At 49.9% G+C, this 16,131-nt stretch overlaps 2 protein-coding genes across 7 annotated transcripts in view; both read left to right on the top strand.

The window, feature by feature from the left end:
- METAP1D (methionyl aminopeptidase type 1D, mitochondrial) overlaps positions 1–6,766 on the top strand; it is a 100,605-nt gene extending 93,839 nt beyond the window's left edge. For 5 of the 6 annotated variants that reach the window (XM_080972565.1, XM_080972562.1, XM_080972568.1 and 2 more), the window contains 3 exons: positions 4,093–4,140; positions 5,490–5,568; positions 5,772–6,766. In XM_080972565.1, the coding sequence (XP_080828691.1) occupies positions 4,093–4,140; positions 5,490–5,568; positions 5,772–5,850 (206 nt within the window). In that variant the 3' untranslated portion in view covers positions 5,851–6,766. The remainder of the gene's footprint in view (positions 1–4,092; positions 4,141–5,489; positions 5,569–5,771) is intronic. The other variant, XM_080972563.1, reaches the window with a different exon arrangement.
- A 7,439-nt stretch (positions 6,767–14,205) lies between these two features.
- DLX1 (distal-less homeobox 1) overlaps positions 14,206–16,131 on the top strand; it is a gene marked incomplete at its 5' end in the record, with an annotated part of 5,425 nt that continues 3,499 nt past the window's right edge. The window contains one exon of the mRNA XM_080981557.1: positions 14,206–14,236. Coding sequence (XP_080837683.1) covers positions 14,206–14,236 — 31 coding nt within the window. The remainder of the gene's footprint in view (positions 14,237–16,131) is intronic.

Genomic DNA, 16,131 nt, shown 5'->3' with positions numbered 1-16,131 from the left:
CCCAATTGCCACAAGCCTGCGTGTATTAAAAGACACTGGGGATTGCTTGCAGGAGTGTTCTTGAGGAGTAGTCTAAGACCCTTGAGCCCTGCCTCTTTTATGCTGGGCCCTATATCTCCTACCCTTACCTGCCCTTATTTGTATTCATGTTTATTTTGCATAAAGGGACTCCCAGCCTTGCTGCAAAGCTCAGCGCTGGTGAGACCCCAGCCACCAGCCCCCTAAATGTGCTCAGAGACACCTGATCTGGCATCGATACATATAAATAGCATGTGCCCATTTTCATTATGGGTCTGTACCCTGAATCTTTTTAAATATCTAGCAGCACCCCTGGCTGAGCGAGACTGTTAAAATTACAACAACAAAACACAAACCCCGGATGCATTACTGATCTCAACAGTTTCCGGAGTTGCATTTTGTTTGAGGTTCTCCCTGTTAGGGTATAGTTCCATTCCACCTTAAAAGGGTACAGGCATGACATTTGTGTATTACATGCCTGTTTACTTCCAGCTCTCGCTGGGAACTTCCGCTGAATGTAGCATGTGCATGTGATACACAAACGTCATGCCTGTACCCTTTTAAGGTGGAATGGAACTATATCCTAACACTCCCCACCTCCAAACAGATTCCAGTTCCCGTCAGCCACAGCCAACATAATCAGTAGCCAGGGATTATGGGAGTTTTACTCCATAACATCTGATTTCTGAGTATGCCCCCTGCTTGGTTGGTCATGGGATCAGAGCCGTCTTTCCCCTTGGTGTTAGTGGTTCGTTGCGCCAGGGCGCCAGCCTCCCAGGGGCGCCCTAGTGAGTGGGGGAGCTGCACAGCTTTGCCGGCAGCCTCCCCTTTCCCTGCATGCCTGCCAGCTGTGCCCCTGACAACTATATGGCTGGCGGGCATGCAGCTTCCCTCCCCAGCCTCTGCATCTGCTAAAGATAGTCCTGGTCATTGTCCTCCTCCTGCTTTGCATCCCAACGCCAGAGAGCATGACCACCAGCATGTTTTCCTGCTTGATCGCTGCCACCATGCTGGGGATCGGGGCAGTGGGAGAGGCAGAGGACATTTTCCATCACCCCCTCCCTTGTTTTGGAGTTGCTGGGGGGGGGCGCCAGATATGCTTAAGATGGCCCTGCATGGGATTGGATCTTACTTCCACGGCCACCTGGATGTTTGACATCATGGTAAGAAGGCCCTTCCATTAGCTACCCCTGCTTTAGACCGAAGCGATATCTACTGTTGGGAGTTAGTTTGGTTGTGGGGGATGTTGTGTGGTTGTTTTAAGATCTTGACGTGTTGCAAGACTATAGGGCAGCGTGGTCAACGTGCCTTCCAGATAATTGTTTGATAACAACTCTCATCAGCCCTAGCCAGCATGACCAATGATTAGGAATTGAAGTCCAATAACATTGGGACTACCCCAAGTCTCACTACCTTCTGGAAAACGTGGGCTGAAGGATTTTCTTACGTATAAAGTCATCACGATCTTTTACTGCACTGAAGCTGCTCGAGTCAACATTACCATTCCCATCTGTCGTTCTAAACAGACTGGTGTGGAGAGTTTGCAGAGACATGTTGAATTCCCAGTGACCACAGCATCAAGGGAGGACTTTGGGATCACAGCTGAAACACACAGCTTTTGTGTTGCCCTTTGGAGGCTGCCCATTGTTTAACTGAAAGCTGTGGCAGGGTGACATTTCGAAGGCAGCGTATTTAGCCTCCATTTCTGCAGATAGGACTTGAGTGTTTTGGCTGCAAACAGGGAGCCTTTCCTGGAGTGCCAAGCTGAAGTGCTTTTGCGCTCCCTGATGCATCTTCTGAAATAAGCTGTTGCTTACAAAAGTTCGTGCCGCAACCAATCTATTGTTGGCATCTGTCTGTCTCGAGAGACAATGGAGTGCGCCTCCAGGGGTGAAGTCAGACCACTGTGTTAGCGGCACCAAAGTGACCTCCCCTGAGCGCAAGCCTGGGCAGTGTGTATAGAGGTCCTGAGCTACCCAGAGAACAAGACTCCCCCTCAGCCTCGCTGATGTGGTCCAAAGGAAAGCAGAGCAATAGGTTTGGCACCAGCTTGGCTGCAGGAGTTGCCAGAAGAAGGCATGCAAACCACCATCCAACTATCTTAGGGACTCCACTCTTGATTTATGTAAGGTTTACTCCTTAGCCTTTTCTTCTCTGGAAGATATCTCACAAGGCAGGAGATATCAGAATGTTCCTTCTCCAAGGTGGGCTATCTTCCCAAGTGGATGAGCCCCACCTGCCCCTTATTTTCCTCTCCATCACATGCAGAAACTGCCTTCTTGACCATTGGGCCCACTATGGGCTAAGTTCACCCTTAACACTGGGCTCTCTGAAACTAGAGTGGAGCTTTGAGAATAATCTGAATTGACCCCTGCCTGGTAATTCAGTATCATTTGACAAATAAGAGCCAGGATTTAGGGTCCAGGTGTGTTTGCTTTCCCCCCCAAGTAGACTCCGGTTCCTGTAGCTATTGCCCTTAGAATCACAGAGTTGGAAGAGGCCCTTTGACTTTTTTAGCTGAACTGAGAAAGGACGACACAAGATTTTCCAAGGTACCGCTTGTGAGATTCTTACTGACGTTGGAGTAGTGGAAGAAGCAGATCAGAAGCTTCAACTTTTCTTTGATGCAGAGTGACACTCACTTCCTTTGTTGTGGTCTCCCCTCCAAATAGAATTGTGAATCAACTTTGTGCAGCAGCAAAACCATGCCCAGGGCTCAGTGTTGTTAATAAAAGTCAACTCCTGGCAATCGCCCCAACCTCACCCTTTTGGTTAGATAGGCACTTGGAAAGCAAAGAGCTAGGACAGAAGTGGGCAGGGGTGGGGGTTAGGAGGGGAACCCAGAATTCGACCCTCACAATCCGAATTGATATCACACAAAGAGAGACAAAGAGAAGGGAGGAGAAGACAATCTCATGTTCCAGCATTTTTGCACATTGCTCCAGAGCAGGTCCTATCGCTTTACATACTTCCAGCTGAAGGTGCTGAGGGAGAAACCAGGTGTTGGTACAATGAGAACCTACTGCAGGTGCATTCCGGATGTTGGACTTCAGATCCCATAATCCATGACTATTGGGGCTGTGCTGGTGAGAGCTACAATATCTGGAGGGCTCCACGTTGGCTACCCCTGTTGTTAGGTAAAGGTAAAGGTACCCCTGCCCGTACGGGCCAGTCTTGCCAGACTCTAGGGTTGTGCGCTCATCTCACTCTATAGGCCGGGAGCCAGCGCTGTCCGCAGACACTTCCGGGTCACGTGGCCAGCGTGACAAGCTGCATCTGGCGAGCCAGCGCAGCACACGGAAAGCCGTTTACCTTCCCGCTGGTAAGCGGTCCCTATTTATCTACTTGCACCCGGGAGTGCTTTCGAACTGCTAGGTTGGCAGGCGCTGGGACCGAACAACGGGAGCGCACCCCGCCACGGGGATTCGAACCGCCGACCATACGATCGGCAAGTCCTAGGCGCTGAGGTTTTACCCACAGCGCCACCCGTGTCCCACCCCTGTTGTTAGTGCCTCCTTATAATTCAGAAATGCTTCTGTTTGCTTTTGCTTTAAGGGAAACAAAACTTAGCAGTTGGACAATGATTGCTTTTGATTTGATTTGATTTTTTAAAAAGAAAAAGTGTTTTTCCACCTTCAGTTTAAAAAAATAATAATTCTGAAACATGGTGAGGTGGGGTGGCTTTAAGTTAAAAACTCACAGAGTTGCAAAGCAGCCTGAATTTATTTTCTTCCTGATCTCCTCTCCCCCCCCCCCCACCTCTTTCTGCATCACTGAAATCCACCAGCTAACGGGGTTAAATCTGCCTTTGGTGACCAGGCTTGCAATAACTGAAGGCTCGAATTGGGCTGCAATGTCTCGAATTGGGAATAATTCGCTATGTGGGCAGGATGGAGAGCGATTTGGACCTTTTTGAGGAATGGGTGAGGTGTGCTTCGTTTTCAGGCCACCACTACCTCAAATACTAAAAAGAAACTCTGCTCCCCAAAAAGGATTGCAGATATACTCTACTGAGGGCGGGCGCGCAATTTCCCCCTTGTAATTGAAACGCTTCTTTTTTTCTCCACTCCACAGAGAACGAAAGCGATTTGTTAATGCAAGAGGGCATGGCGTTCACAATAGGTTAGTTGCGGTTTGTATCAAAAAGGGGAGCCACCTTCTATTCTATTCGGATTGACTCAAAATCGCCAGGTTTCTGTTTTTGTTTTGAAGGCATTCGGTGCGTTCCCCTGGCCCCGGTCTGCATAGCTTGCTTGTTTGTACTGGATATATGATTTTTTAAATTCCACCTCTCCCCACCCTCCAGTTTTCGCCCCGATCCAGCCAGAGTGAGTTGCAACCAGTCACAACTGCTGTCGCACCCTCGGAGCCTCTTACTGTTATCGATGTGCGCGCATTAATCCTCGGAAGTAAAACGAAGTTTACGCAGCGCGTTGCTCCCCTGCCCATATAGAACCGCAGAACTATAGAGTTAGAAAGGGGTCCCACAGGATCATCCACCCCAACCCCCCTGCGATGCAGGAATCTCAACTCCTTAAAGACCCTCCCAAGAAAGAGAGTTCACCACCACCTCCGGAGGAAGTCCCCCTTCCCTAGATGAGTGTTTACCCTCCCAACAGCCCTGCAGAGTTGGTCGTTTCGACGGAAGTGCGTGGAACAAATCAAGGGGGGGGAGAGAGAGGAGGGGAAGAGATGGAAATTCCTCAGTCCATCAAAATGACAGATGTGACTTGCGCTTTGGCAAGCCACGCGGTTTGAGGAGCTGGGTTTGCCACAAGAGCACAATCTAAAGTCTCTGTGCGTGTGTCCCCCACCCCCCAAAAATGCAATGTTAATCGCCCTTCTTTCTTTCTCTCTGGGAACGATTATGCCCTTTCTTGCATACCCAGGAGCTGCTGCTCCCTCGTTTTGAGCTCTGCTGAGTTCTGAGTAGCCAGGCAGCAGCCCTCGCCTTGGCGACTGAGCTTCATCCTAAATACCAATCATAGGGGGCGAAGGGGGGAAAAATGTGTTCCGCGCTCACGGTGCGCCTAAATGGCGCGGCAATTAGAGGAAAATAAGAAAATTGTTGTTTTGCTGATTTAATGAACATTTTAAAGCCTGCTCTTAAAGGGGGGAAAAAACAACAACTAATATTTCTATCCTATCTGCTGTTTGGAGGAGAGTGGCTGGCGCTTTGGCTGTTATGATCCATGGGGATCTTAATTAAAGCTTGATTAAAATGCCCTTCTTCGCACTTTAAAAACAGAAGACACCCAAGTTCAAGCCTGAAGGTTGCCACTTTCTCCTCCTCAGTTCAGGGGCTGCTTTCTTTGGTTTTATTTTTAGGCAGTTTCCAATGAGGTGGGGGACGGGGAACGCACAGTAAAAATAAAATATCGGGCATTTTGTCTGGGTCCGGAATAGATTTGGCTTGCAGGCCAGTGGACAAACTTTTACCTCGTTTCTGTTTTATTTTTGCTACATGGCAGAACCAATCCTCATGGAAGGATCTTACGAATTTAAAATCCTAAAGGACAAATGGACCGCAGTATCCGTGGACAATAAAAGGTGCCTACTTTTCTTTTTTTTAAAAAAGTTGTAGTTTGTTGTTTAGTTTTAAATCGGTTTTATCTCTCTCTGGCTAGGGGAAAGAGCGGAAGCTGTCTCCTTGAGTGGTTTTCTTTCGAAATTATGTATCTCTCCGCCAGTAAATAAAGCTCGGTTACTCTTTGGCCCCTTGGCCACTTACTGCGTCTACTTGTGTGTTTCAGATCGGCCCAGTTCGAGCACACCGTCGTTATTACTTCGAGAGGAGCAGAAATCCTGACCCAAGTAGCCGGGGAGAGTTAAGGCGCAGCTGGGCACGCGTGGCGAAGAAAACTCGCCGGGCAGAGCCAGGGAGGAGGAGGAGCGCGAGGAAAGCGCCCCAACTTGGAGGCGACTCCAGGGGACCCTCAAGAGGAGACGCTCCAACGCATCGGGTTTATTTCTTGGATCAGGCCCAACGAGCTGGGTGGAATCTGGCGAGACCAGAGGGAAAGTTGCCTTGGGGAACGGTCCCCTAAAAGACAAGAAAGGAGGCGGGGGAAGAAGATGATGATGATGATTCTCATTTCTCTTCCAGCAGAGAGATGGTGGACAAAGACGCGGAGCGCAGCGCCTCAATTTCCCAAATGCAATTGAGCATCGCTCTCGTTTGCTCAAAGAGCCGAACTCTGCAGCAAGATTTTCCCCACCACCCTCCATATTTTTCTCGTTCTTAAATTAATTTAACTTCTTGGCACTATAACGTCTCCTCCCACTCCTTCACTCCCTTAGATTTGGCGCTTGGCAGCTGTGACATCTAAACACGGGTGTGTGTGTGTGTGTGTGTCGCGTTTCTTCCAGGTTTAGAGTTATCTTCTGCGTGTTTCCAGAGTTTGACGTATGTAGGGAGTGTGCACAGGCACTCTCCGCGGGGAAAAGATGCAAAACCACTTTACGGAAAGAAGAACAACAAAAATACAACAACTTTAAAACAAAACAAGCGCTTTTGTTCTTGTAGACGCTTTCTGGGTACAACAATCGCGTTTTGGGATTCTTTCGTTGCTTTCAAAAAACTGCTGTGACTTTTTAGAAACGATTTATAAAACGTTCACTGATATTTTTTTTACCCCAAATATTTGAAAGCAGCTCTCTGCTTGCCTTATTGCGGGGAGGTGGGTGAGGGCTAATAATCCTAGCTTTTAGGTGGGGAGCTGGTCTAGTAAACATACCTTTTTTCCTCCTTTTCAGTTCTGCTTTTAGGAAGACATTGTGTTTTGCCTTCGTTTTGTGTGTGTGTGTGTATTTGCACAGGGCGGCCTTCTGCTCCCAGATGGGCAGCCTCACATGCTGGGAAGAGATTTGTTTATTTGTATTGGGTAGGTTGGCTGGAGAGGGGTGGGGAGGGGAGAATGGGGAGGGGGGGAAAGAGACTGTCCTCTGATCTGCCCGCCTCAGAATCAAATCTCCAGCTGCCCCCAAACCCCAAGTTGAGAGCCCAAAGGAGGAAGGAAGGGGTTTGATGATCTGCAATTAGGTGCTTCCTAATCACGCCGCCTGAATGCAGAAAAGGAAGCGTTTTGAGATTCAAATCGGGATCCAAAAAAAAAGCGCGAGGAGGGTGCTTTGACGGCTGACACACACCCGCTTCGAGGATCAAGCGCTCCCCTGGACTGTCCTGGCTGGCAGCCCTCGGGAGATGAAAAGGGCTCTTCAAGAGGGCTCTTCCCCGGCACATATGCACACGCGCGCTGCCCGGCCAGACTAGGGCGCACAGCAGCCTTTGCTGCCTGCCGGAGAGGTGCGGGCGACAGCTCCGCTGCCCTTTCAAAGGCGGCGTGTGCGCGGTTGTGTGTGGTGGCCGCGGGGAGGCCGAGGACATTTCCGCTGTGGTTTTGTTTGGGTGTTTGCTGCTGCTGCCTGAGTCCTTGCAAAGTGACAGCTTTTATTTTTTTCCTTTTGCAATGGGCTGGGGTTTTACGGCAGCTTGCAACTCTTAGAGACAGAGATAGAGAGAGAATTGGGTGTGGAACCTTGGCGAGGCACTTTCTAACAAAAAAAGAGGAAATAACAAACCAACAACAGTAGCCCGCCAATCTGTCTGGGTTGCCCCAGCCACTCTGGGCGGCTTCCAACATCTATAAAAACATAATAAAACAGTAAACATTAAAAGGCTTCCCTATACAGGACTGTCTTTTCAAACACCACTTCTCACGACTCCTTAGAATGCAGCTTCAAGGCCAAGTGGGACCTTCCTTGCTGTAAAAATATTAACTCGAGTTGATTTGCCGCCGCCAGATTAAACGAGCAAGCCTCCCCCTGCCCAACTCAGACGCGTGGTGAGCCTTGCGCCTCTCAGACACTGCCTTTCAGCCTAAACTACTTCGCGGGGTTGTTGTGAGGTTACAGCTGGGGGAGGGGGAGATCCGCCTATGCCACCTCCAGCTCCCTGGGGGAAAGGTGGGGTAAGAAATGAGATAAGAAGTAAACAAGTGTAACCGCCAGGCTACGGTGGGATTGGGTCCCATCTGCGCGCCTCGGAGCGCAATCCTGTACTGAACACGCTTACTCGAATAGAAACCCCTGGGAGTTCAATGGGGCTTCTTTGCCAGGGAAGTGGGTATAGGATTTCCCCCTAGCGCGCGCAAAGGGGGCATCAGCCCAAGGGGACTTAATTGGGAGTTATGGGTCTGATTTGGGGGCTACTATGATCCTGTAAACAACTTTAAACAGACGGAAGTTTCGCTAAATCTAGTTGTGCCCAAAAGAAGTAAGCCCTCGTGAGTTCTCAATGGGATATTATCAGCTAAATGCGTATAGGATTGCATCGTTTATGAACTGAAAATGAAAGACCGATGTTTAAGGATAAGGATTGCTGTTTAATAGTTCTATACTGGGTGGGGAAAGGAGAGGAAACTCTTTTAAGTAACCCGACTCAAAAGCTCTGGAATCAATAATAGCTGAGTTTAAAGAGAGGCCGGAGTCTCTGCTTCTGCCTTCAGTGGGTACAAGCCAGCCAGAGCTGCGCGCTTTGACACCCCATCCTGGTCCAAGGGTTAAGCACGTCTCCCATTCCACTGGAATCAGTGGGACATACAAGAACTTACTGTGCGGCCCTACGCGGGTGCCTAGGCAGAAGGAAGCCCCGCTAAGGTCAACAGGATTTGCTCCCAGCCAAGAGCGCACCTCCAGTTGGCAGCCTGACGTGGCCTGGATCAGGCCTGGCCAATGCACTGAAAAGTGACAATCCTATGCACGCGTCTTGGGAAAGAAGCCCCACTGCAGCGCCGTGGAAACTCAGCCCGATGTCCTAGAATCATGGGATTGTAGAGGTAGAAGGGGGCTCCCGAGGGTCATCTAGTCCAACCCCCTGCAGTGCCCAAGGTGGCGCTCGAGCCCACAACCCTAGAGTCTTATGCTCTAGCGAAGCTACTTTAAAATCTCTCGTCATGATTGCTACTTCTTGTTGGCTTTTCACACCAGCCCTGGGAAGCCAGGCTGAGAATATTCCCATTTCACAGATTATAATTGAGGCTAAGAACCGGTGTCTTCTCCAAGGCGGTACAATGTTCATTGTGGTTTATTATCACTGCCACCCCAGAAGGCTGCGCTATCCTGCATCCCCTGGTGGGCTCTACTCTGTTTCTGACTAGAATCCTGAAGTCCAGAAACCACATCCAAGCGCTAAATGGGTGAGCGATGGGAGGAACCACCAAGTGCAAATGGGGGCTCAGGGACAACGAGATCCAGTTACTTGCTGGAGCCCCCAGGAGACTTCGTGAACACTGAGACGTGTGAACGCTGCTGTTGTGTACACATACGGATCTATCGCAGGGTTTCTTGCTACAGGTTGGCGGAATCTGCCCTGTTGCCATTGTGGAGAGGTTACGAGTCAGAAACTCACCCAGCCATCTAGTGGCAGAATCAGATCCCTTAGAAACTGCCGGAAAGGATCCGGAGAGAGATCCCTTGAACACCTAAGAACACCCTTGGGGTTTTCAGAAGCAGTAACCACAGCAGCCAGTCGTCTCCATCAGAGGCTTCTGTCTGCTGCTGCGACATTATTATTTTTTTAAACCCTGAACCTACTGACTTGGGAGTCAAACCCATTGAGCTCAACGGGATTTTACTTCTGAGTAAGCCTCGAGGGGCTTGCGCTCTAATGCGTCGGATTGGGCCCGCCTCTCCCTCTCGGGTTAGTGAGCGTATGTTTTCCATGAGGTTCTCTCCGCAACAACCCAGGTTAATTTTATTAGGACTGCAGGATTTTACCAACTGCTGCGGTAACAAGCTGTTTGCGTAGCAATTAGAGCGAGGTGGTGGCATTTATGGTACACATTTATAATCCTAATTATAAAGGTGATTGCAGGAAGGTTTAAAGGGAGCGGGGGGGGGGACTCTGCTGTGGTTTTTGCTCCTCTGCACGTGGGATACTGCAAGAGGCTGCCCCTCGGCCAGACACCCCCCCCCCCAAGTTTGCCCGTCTCCTGGAGGGCCTTTCAATGCCCAACTGGTATTTCTTTTCACGACCCCCGATTGAAAAGCAAACCTTGATGTATTTCTGGATGAGACAAACTCTTCGCCTTCGACAGGTTCCTTCCTGCTCAGGTGCTTCCCAAGACCACCGTGGAAGTTGGAGTATTTGCACACCTCCGTTCAAATCCATTTCTCCGCAATGCCCATTTAGCCCGATCCTAAGTAGCTCTACTAGTCCGGCTATATTCAGTGGGACATACTCCGCACCTTCGCCCCTCTGGAAGGACTGCTTAAAAACGCAGTCCCTTAACATGTCGACGCAGAAGTCCCACTGGATCGCATGGGATACGCTTCTTTAGGATCGCAGTTACACTTGAAGAGGACGGAAGCAATTCGAGCCCAGAACCCTGTAACTTAACTAACCAGGAGTTCATCGGGCAGGGGGTGGGGTCCATCAGGGCAATCTTGCCCCCCGCAAAAAATAAAAAAAATCCTGCTGTTTTTTGTGGTTGCTTTCAGGAAAGACACTTCTCACAAGCTAGCTGCAACTGATCGGTAAACTTTGCATTAAATCTACAGTTCTAAAAGTGCTGGTTTTAAAGTTAGTTCCAGTCAGGTCAATCTGACTTACAGGTGAAACTCGAAAAATTAGAATATTGTGGAAAAGTTCATTTATTTCAGTAATTCAACTTAAAAGGTGAAACTAATATATGAGATAGACTCATGACATGCAAAGCGAGATATGTCAAACCTTTATTTGTTATAAATGTGATGATTATGGCGTACAGCTGATGAAAACCACAAACAATCTCAGAAAATTAGAATATTAAATTAAATCAGCAAAACAAGGATTGCAAATAGAGCAATATTGGACCTCTGAGAAGTAGAAGCATGCATATGTACTCAGTACTTGGTTTGGGCCCCTTTTGCATCAATTACTGCCTCAAGGCGGCGTGGCATGGATGCTATCAGCCTGTGGCACTGCTGAGGTGTTATGGAAGACCAGGAAGCTTCAATAGCAGCCTTCAGCTCTTCTGCATTGCTCGGTCTCATGCCTCTCATCTTTCTCTTGGCAATGCCCCATAGGTTCAGGTCAGGCGAGTTTGCTGGCCAATCAAGCACAGTAATCCCATGGGCATTGAACCAGGTTTTGGTACGTTTGACAGTGTGGGCAGGTGCCAAGTCCTGCTGGAAAATGAAGTCAGAATCCCCATAAAGCTCGTCTGTGGAAGGAAGCATGAAGTGCTCCAAAATCTCCTGGTAGACAGTTGTGTTGACCCTGGACCTAATGAAGCACAGTGGACCAACACCAGCTGATGACATGGCTCCCCAAATCAACACAGACTGTGGAAACTTCACACTGGACTTCAAGCATCCGGCATTTTGTGCCTCCCCATTCTTCCTCCAGACTCTGGGTCCTTGGTTTCCAAATGAGGTGCAAAAGCTGCTCTCATCGGAAAAGAGGACTTGGGACCACTGAGCAACAGACCAGTTCTTTTTTTCTTTAGCCCAGGTAAGCTGCTTCTGACATTGTTTCTTGTTCAGGAGCGGCTTGACAAGAGGAATACGACATTTGAAGCCCATCTCCAGGATCCGTCTGTGTGTGGTGGCTCTTGATGCACTAACTCCAGCCTCAGTCCACTCCTTGTGAAAGTCCCCAACACGTTTGAATGGTCTTTTCCTGACAATCCTCTCCAGGCTGCGGTCATCCCTGCTGCTTGTGCACCTTTTTCTTCCACACTTTCCCCTTCTGCATAACTTTCCATTAATGTGCTTCGATACAGCACTTTGGGAACATCCAACTTCTTCTGCAATTACCTTTTGAGGCTTTCCCTCCTTATGGAGGGTCTCAATGATGGCTTTCCGCACAACTGTCAGGTCAGCAGCCTTCCCCATGATTGTGCTTCCTACTGAACCAGACTGAGAGATCATTTAAAGGCTCAGGAACCCATTGCAGGTGTTATGGATTGAATAGCTACTGCACCTTTTCACAATATTCAAATTTTCTGAGATTGTTAATTTGGGGTTTTCATCAGCTGTACGCCATAATCATCACAATTATAACAAATAAAGGCTTGACATATCTCGCTTTGCATGTCATGAGTCTATCTCATATATTAGTTTCACCTTTTAAGCTGAATTACTGAAATAAATGAACTTTTCCACGATATTCTAATTTTTCGAGTTTCACCTGTACTTCAAAGGAAAGTTTGGTTAGGATAACGACTAGGGTTTCTTTGTATGCAATTTCTCAAGTAGCAGAAAGCTCCATTCAAGTCACACACGCGCGCACGGGGGGGGGGCACTATGCCCCTTCTCTTGTGTGTATGTTTATTAGTGGGTCGCCTTTGGTCAGAAGATGGCTAAACTAAGGCGCTTGAGGTTTAACCCAGAAATCTTCCATTAAGGGGACATGGGAGGGGGGTAGGGGGAGGGAGAGAGTGTGTTTCTTGGGGGAAGGGGGATAACAAACACACCCACCCAATGTAAACATCCCCACTTGGTACAGCTAAGAGGACACTTGAGCGTTAGGTCCTGCTGGGATCCTTCGCCCAATGGCTAGAAAATCAATCCGGATTATTCGCGAGGTGCTGCGGAGATGGGGACAGTCCGCAGCTGATTGCAGATTTCTGCCACCCGTCTCCCCTCGCCCCCCCCCCCGCCGTAAAGAAGTGTCTGGACTCCAGGCTGCTGCTGCTGCTCCTCCTCCTCCTTTTCCCAGATGTCCACCTTCCCAGATGTCCACCCCACCCACACAAGATGTGTTCAGCTTAGCCTCCCAACTTTCTCTTCCCCAGTTCTGGGCAGTTTGGGGAAACTTCAGCTAACTTGAGCGCGCGCGGTTGTTGCCTAGGGCGAGGAATCCGACCAAAGTCTCCCTACCCTCCTCCTCTTCTTCCTCCTCCTCCTCCATCTCCACCTCCAGCCTCCCCGGCCGGTCCACTTACAGCTCAGGGCTCATCGGGGAGAAGGCGGCGGCTGGGTCTTCCTCAGGTGCGCAGCTGCTTCGCTGCTTCTTCTCCTGCTGCTGGAGGGAACCGTGGATGATGGAGAAGGCGCAACTCTACTTCTTTCGACAGCTTAGACGGGCTTTTCACCGCCGGGGTGGGGTGGGAGTTTTGTGGACAGAGAAGTCTCTCAATTCCCTGACCCGCCGAAGAAGGTGATCTGCTGAACGGAGGCAGGCTGGGTGGATCCCTTCCAGTTTGGCTCAGACACTCCCCCAAGGGATTTCAGCCTCAGTGTTACTTGGATTTGGAGCACGGCGTTCACTTAGGTCTCAGTTGTTCTGCTTCCTTCTAACCATCTCACTCTTCCTCCAGCCAGCCAGCCAGCCAGCCAGCGAGCAAGCTGCTCTCAGGCTCTGGGAAAGGAGTGAGCCACAGAGCGAGCGAGCGAGCGCGCCCGTGGGGAGGGGAGGCCTCCCCACTAATATCTGTAACGCCATCAGCAATGTAATTTGTGCGGAATGTTCATTTTGTATTGGTGTTCTCCCTGTGCCAAAAATGCGCGCTTGATTGCATAGAGTGGGCTCGTTGACGGAGCAAGGTGTGACCGCTGTCGAGGGGCGGAGGAGGGTGAGGGAGAAGGAGAAGTTCAGCTCAGGCCAAAGCGTGGGGGTGGGGTTTTTATATATAGATGGATATATAGATAGATGGATATATAGATCTCGATCTCTTCCTCACCCCCAGGCTGTTTTAGACTGCAAAGGCGCCGCGCGCCGCGATGAGTGTTAAATAGATGGCTAATTACGCGTATGAAAATTAAACATCAGTGTTATGCTAATAGGGCCGCCTTCAGCTGTGGATCAGAGCACTTGAGACTAGCATTTAATCAAAGGAATCAGTAACTAATACTGCTGCACGTGTGAACTTTCCTCAAGATCATCATCCCTCCACCCCCGCCGCCGAGCGGCTCCTGGGTCTCGCGCGCCCAAGCGAAATGATGGAAGAGGAGCGGGGGGGGCGGGGGGGAGAAATAATTAGCAGGCGCTTTAGACGACGAAAAGTCAGTTGGGATTCAGCCCAGAAGGCCTTTGCCTGGCAGCGGCTCTGAAGCGCCCCACACACTATCGCCACCCCCCCGCCCCCCCGACAGCCAACACTTTGGTTCTGGTTGGTCAGAGAGAATTTGGCCAAATGGGAAGAGGCGAAGAGCAGGCGGGGATCCGGCTTCGACTTTTTATGGGAACGGGATCAGGCCAACATGCAGGTCGCTTCCGTCTCTGGGTGGCTTGGTGCGTAGATCGGGGAGGAATATTACTCTCCTTGAGCTCCCCCCCCACACACCCTGCGCCCCCGGAAGCACAAAACAGCTGGCCTTTGGCTATCTGCCCTGGAAAGGAAGCCGCTGATTTATTTCCCCATTCCAAGCTGAGCAGGCCTGTTGCTAGAGGAAAAGCCGGCTTCCCAATGACACAGAACTCTTCGTCAAAGTTTGACTTCAGAAATGTAACCCGAAAAGTACTTCTCATGGTGGACCTCCTGCTCGCTGAGGATGAAAAATTGAGAACCCTTCCTTCACCCCAAACACTGAAATCCTGATTGTGATGACCCGAAGTGGTAGAAGGGAACTGAGGGGTAAGGGATTCCCGTTAGGTTATTATTGTTTGTTTGTTTGTTTGTTTGTTTGTTTGTTGTTTTTAACGGGGGTCTCAAGACAGCAAAAGGCATTTTCTCGCCAGTCTTGGCTCAGCAGCCAACACTGCGTTTGCTTTCCCTGCAGTCTGACGAAGAGTTCTGTGTTCGCGCTGAAGTCGGCACACTTTTTCAGCTGACCAAACCAAAAACATGAATGACAGCCCCATCCCCAAAGCAACCCCGAAGGCTCCGAGGTAAAGCTGTGAAAAGCAGCTTCTTCTGAGGTCTCCTGCGGGGTATCTTCTTTGCCACAGAAGGGGACTGGGAAGATCTCTCCTCCCCCCTTTCCTTAAGATAAGCCACAAAGCCTTTGTATTGAGTAGGGCAACGATATCAGCTGCCCCTTTTGGGGGGACGAGGGAGAGCTGTTACACAATGGATCCCCTAACACGTGCGAAATTGATCAGATGCACCCTCCGTGGAACGTCCCAGCCCCAAATGCACACACCTGACTATACACCACAACAACTTTGCAGAGGCCGGCTGGTGGCAGCTGCTGTTTTCTTTATAAGCAGCGAGGCATGGTGGGCTTCAGGCGGTGCCAACCATTTCTGGACACGCACGCACGCAGCTCGTGTCCCAGTTACTGGTCCTAATACAGTGGTACCTCGGGTTAAAAACTGAATTCGTTCTGGAGGTCCGTTCTTAACCTGAAACTGTTCTTAACCTGAGGCGCGCTTTCATTAATGGGGCTTCCTGCTGCCGCTGTGCCACTGGTGCGCGATTTCCGTTCTTATCCTGGGGCAAAGTTCTTAACCTGGAGCAACCCCTTCCTGGTTAGCGGAGTTTGTAACCCGAAGCGTCTGTAACCCGAAGTACCACTGTATAGAGTGATCACAGCATTGCATTTAATGTAGTTTAGGTGGCCATCCCATTTCCATTTAAATCACAGGAAGCAATGAGAAACCTTTAAAATTAATGTATGTTTATTGTTAACTTCAGCAAATATAATTGCACTGAGTGACTACAGGTTACCCAGCACAGAGACACAAGTGATTTGTTTGGTGGTCTGTCGCTAGAGGTAGTAGATAGCAAAATCGTTTGGAGACGTCAGAGGGGTCCTGGAGCCTGGGATCTTTCCCTCTCCATAGGAGGGGTTTTTGCGCCCCTCCTTCCTCCCCTGGGGGCCAGGGAGGGGTCTCTGGGCGGCCCCCCTCGCGCTGGCCCCGTCCAGCTCGGCGCCGTCGTCTCTGCCTTCTCTCCTTCCTTCCTTTTGCTGCTTCTCTCTTTCCTTCGCGTCTCTCTCTCTCTCTCGCTCGCTCGCTTGGGTCCAGCAGGCGAGCCCCCGAAAAGCGTCTCCGGCCAATCGCGCGCGATCCTGCCAGGCGGCGGGCCAATCAGCTCGGCGAGCTCATGCATATTCATCGCTTTTGGCTGAGTCAAAGCTTTTAGGCGAGTTTGTGTAGATCTCCAAGCATCATGCCTTAGACTTTTTCAAGAGACAAACTCCATTTCTTATGAATGGAAAGTGAAAAGCCCCGGGCCTCTTAAA

Source organism: Podarcis pityusensis, assembly GCF_964106645.2.
Source record: "Podarcis pityusensis genome assembly, chromosome: 1".
NCBI lineage: Eukaryota > Metazoa > Chordata > Lepidosauria > Squamata > Lacertidae > Podarcis > Podarcis pityusensis.
Note: the sequence above shows the minus strand (reverse complement) of the source record. Positions and strands in the feature narration are given on the sequence as shown.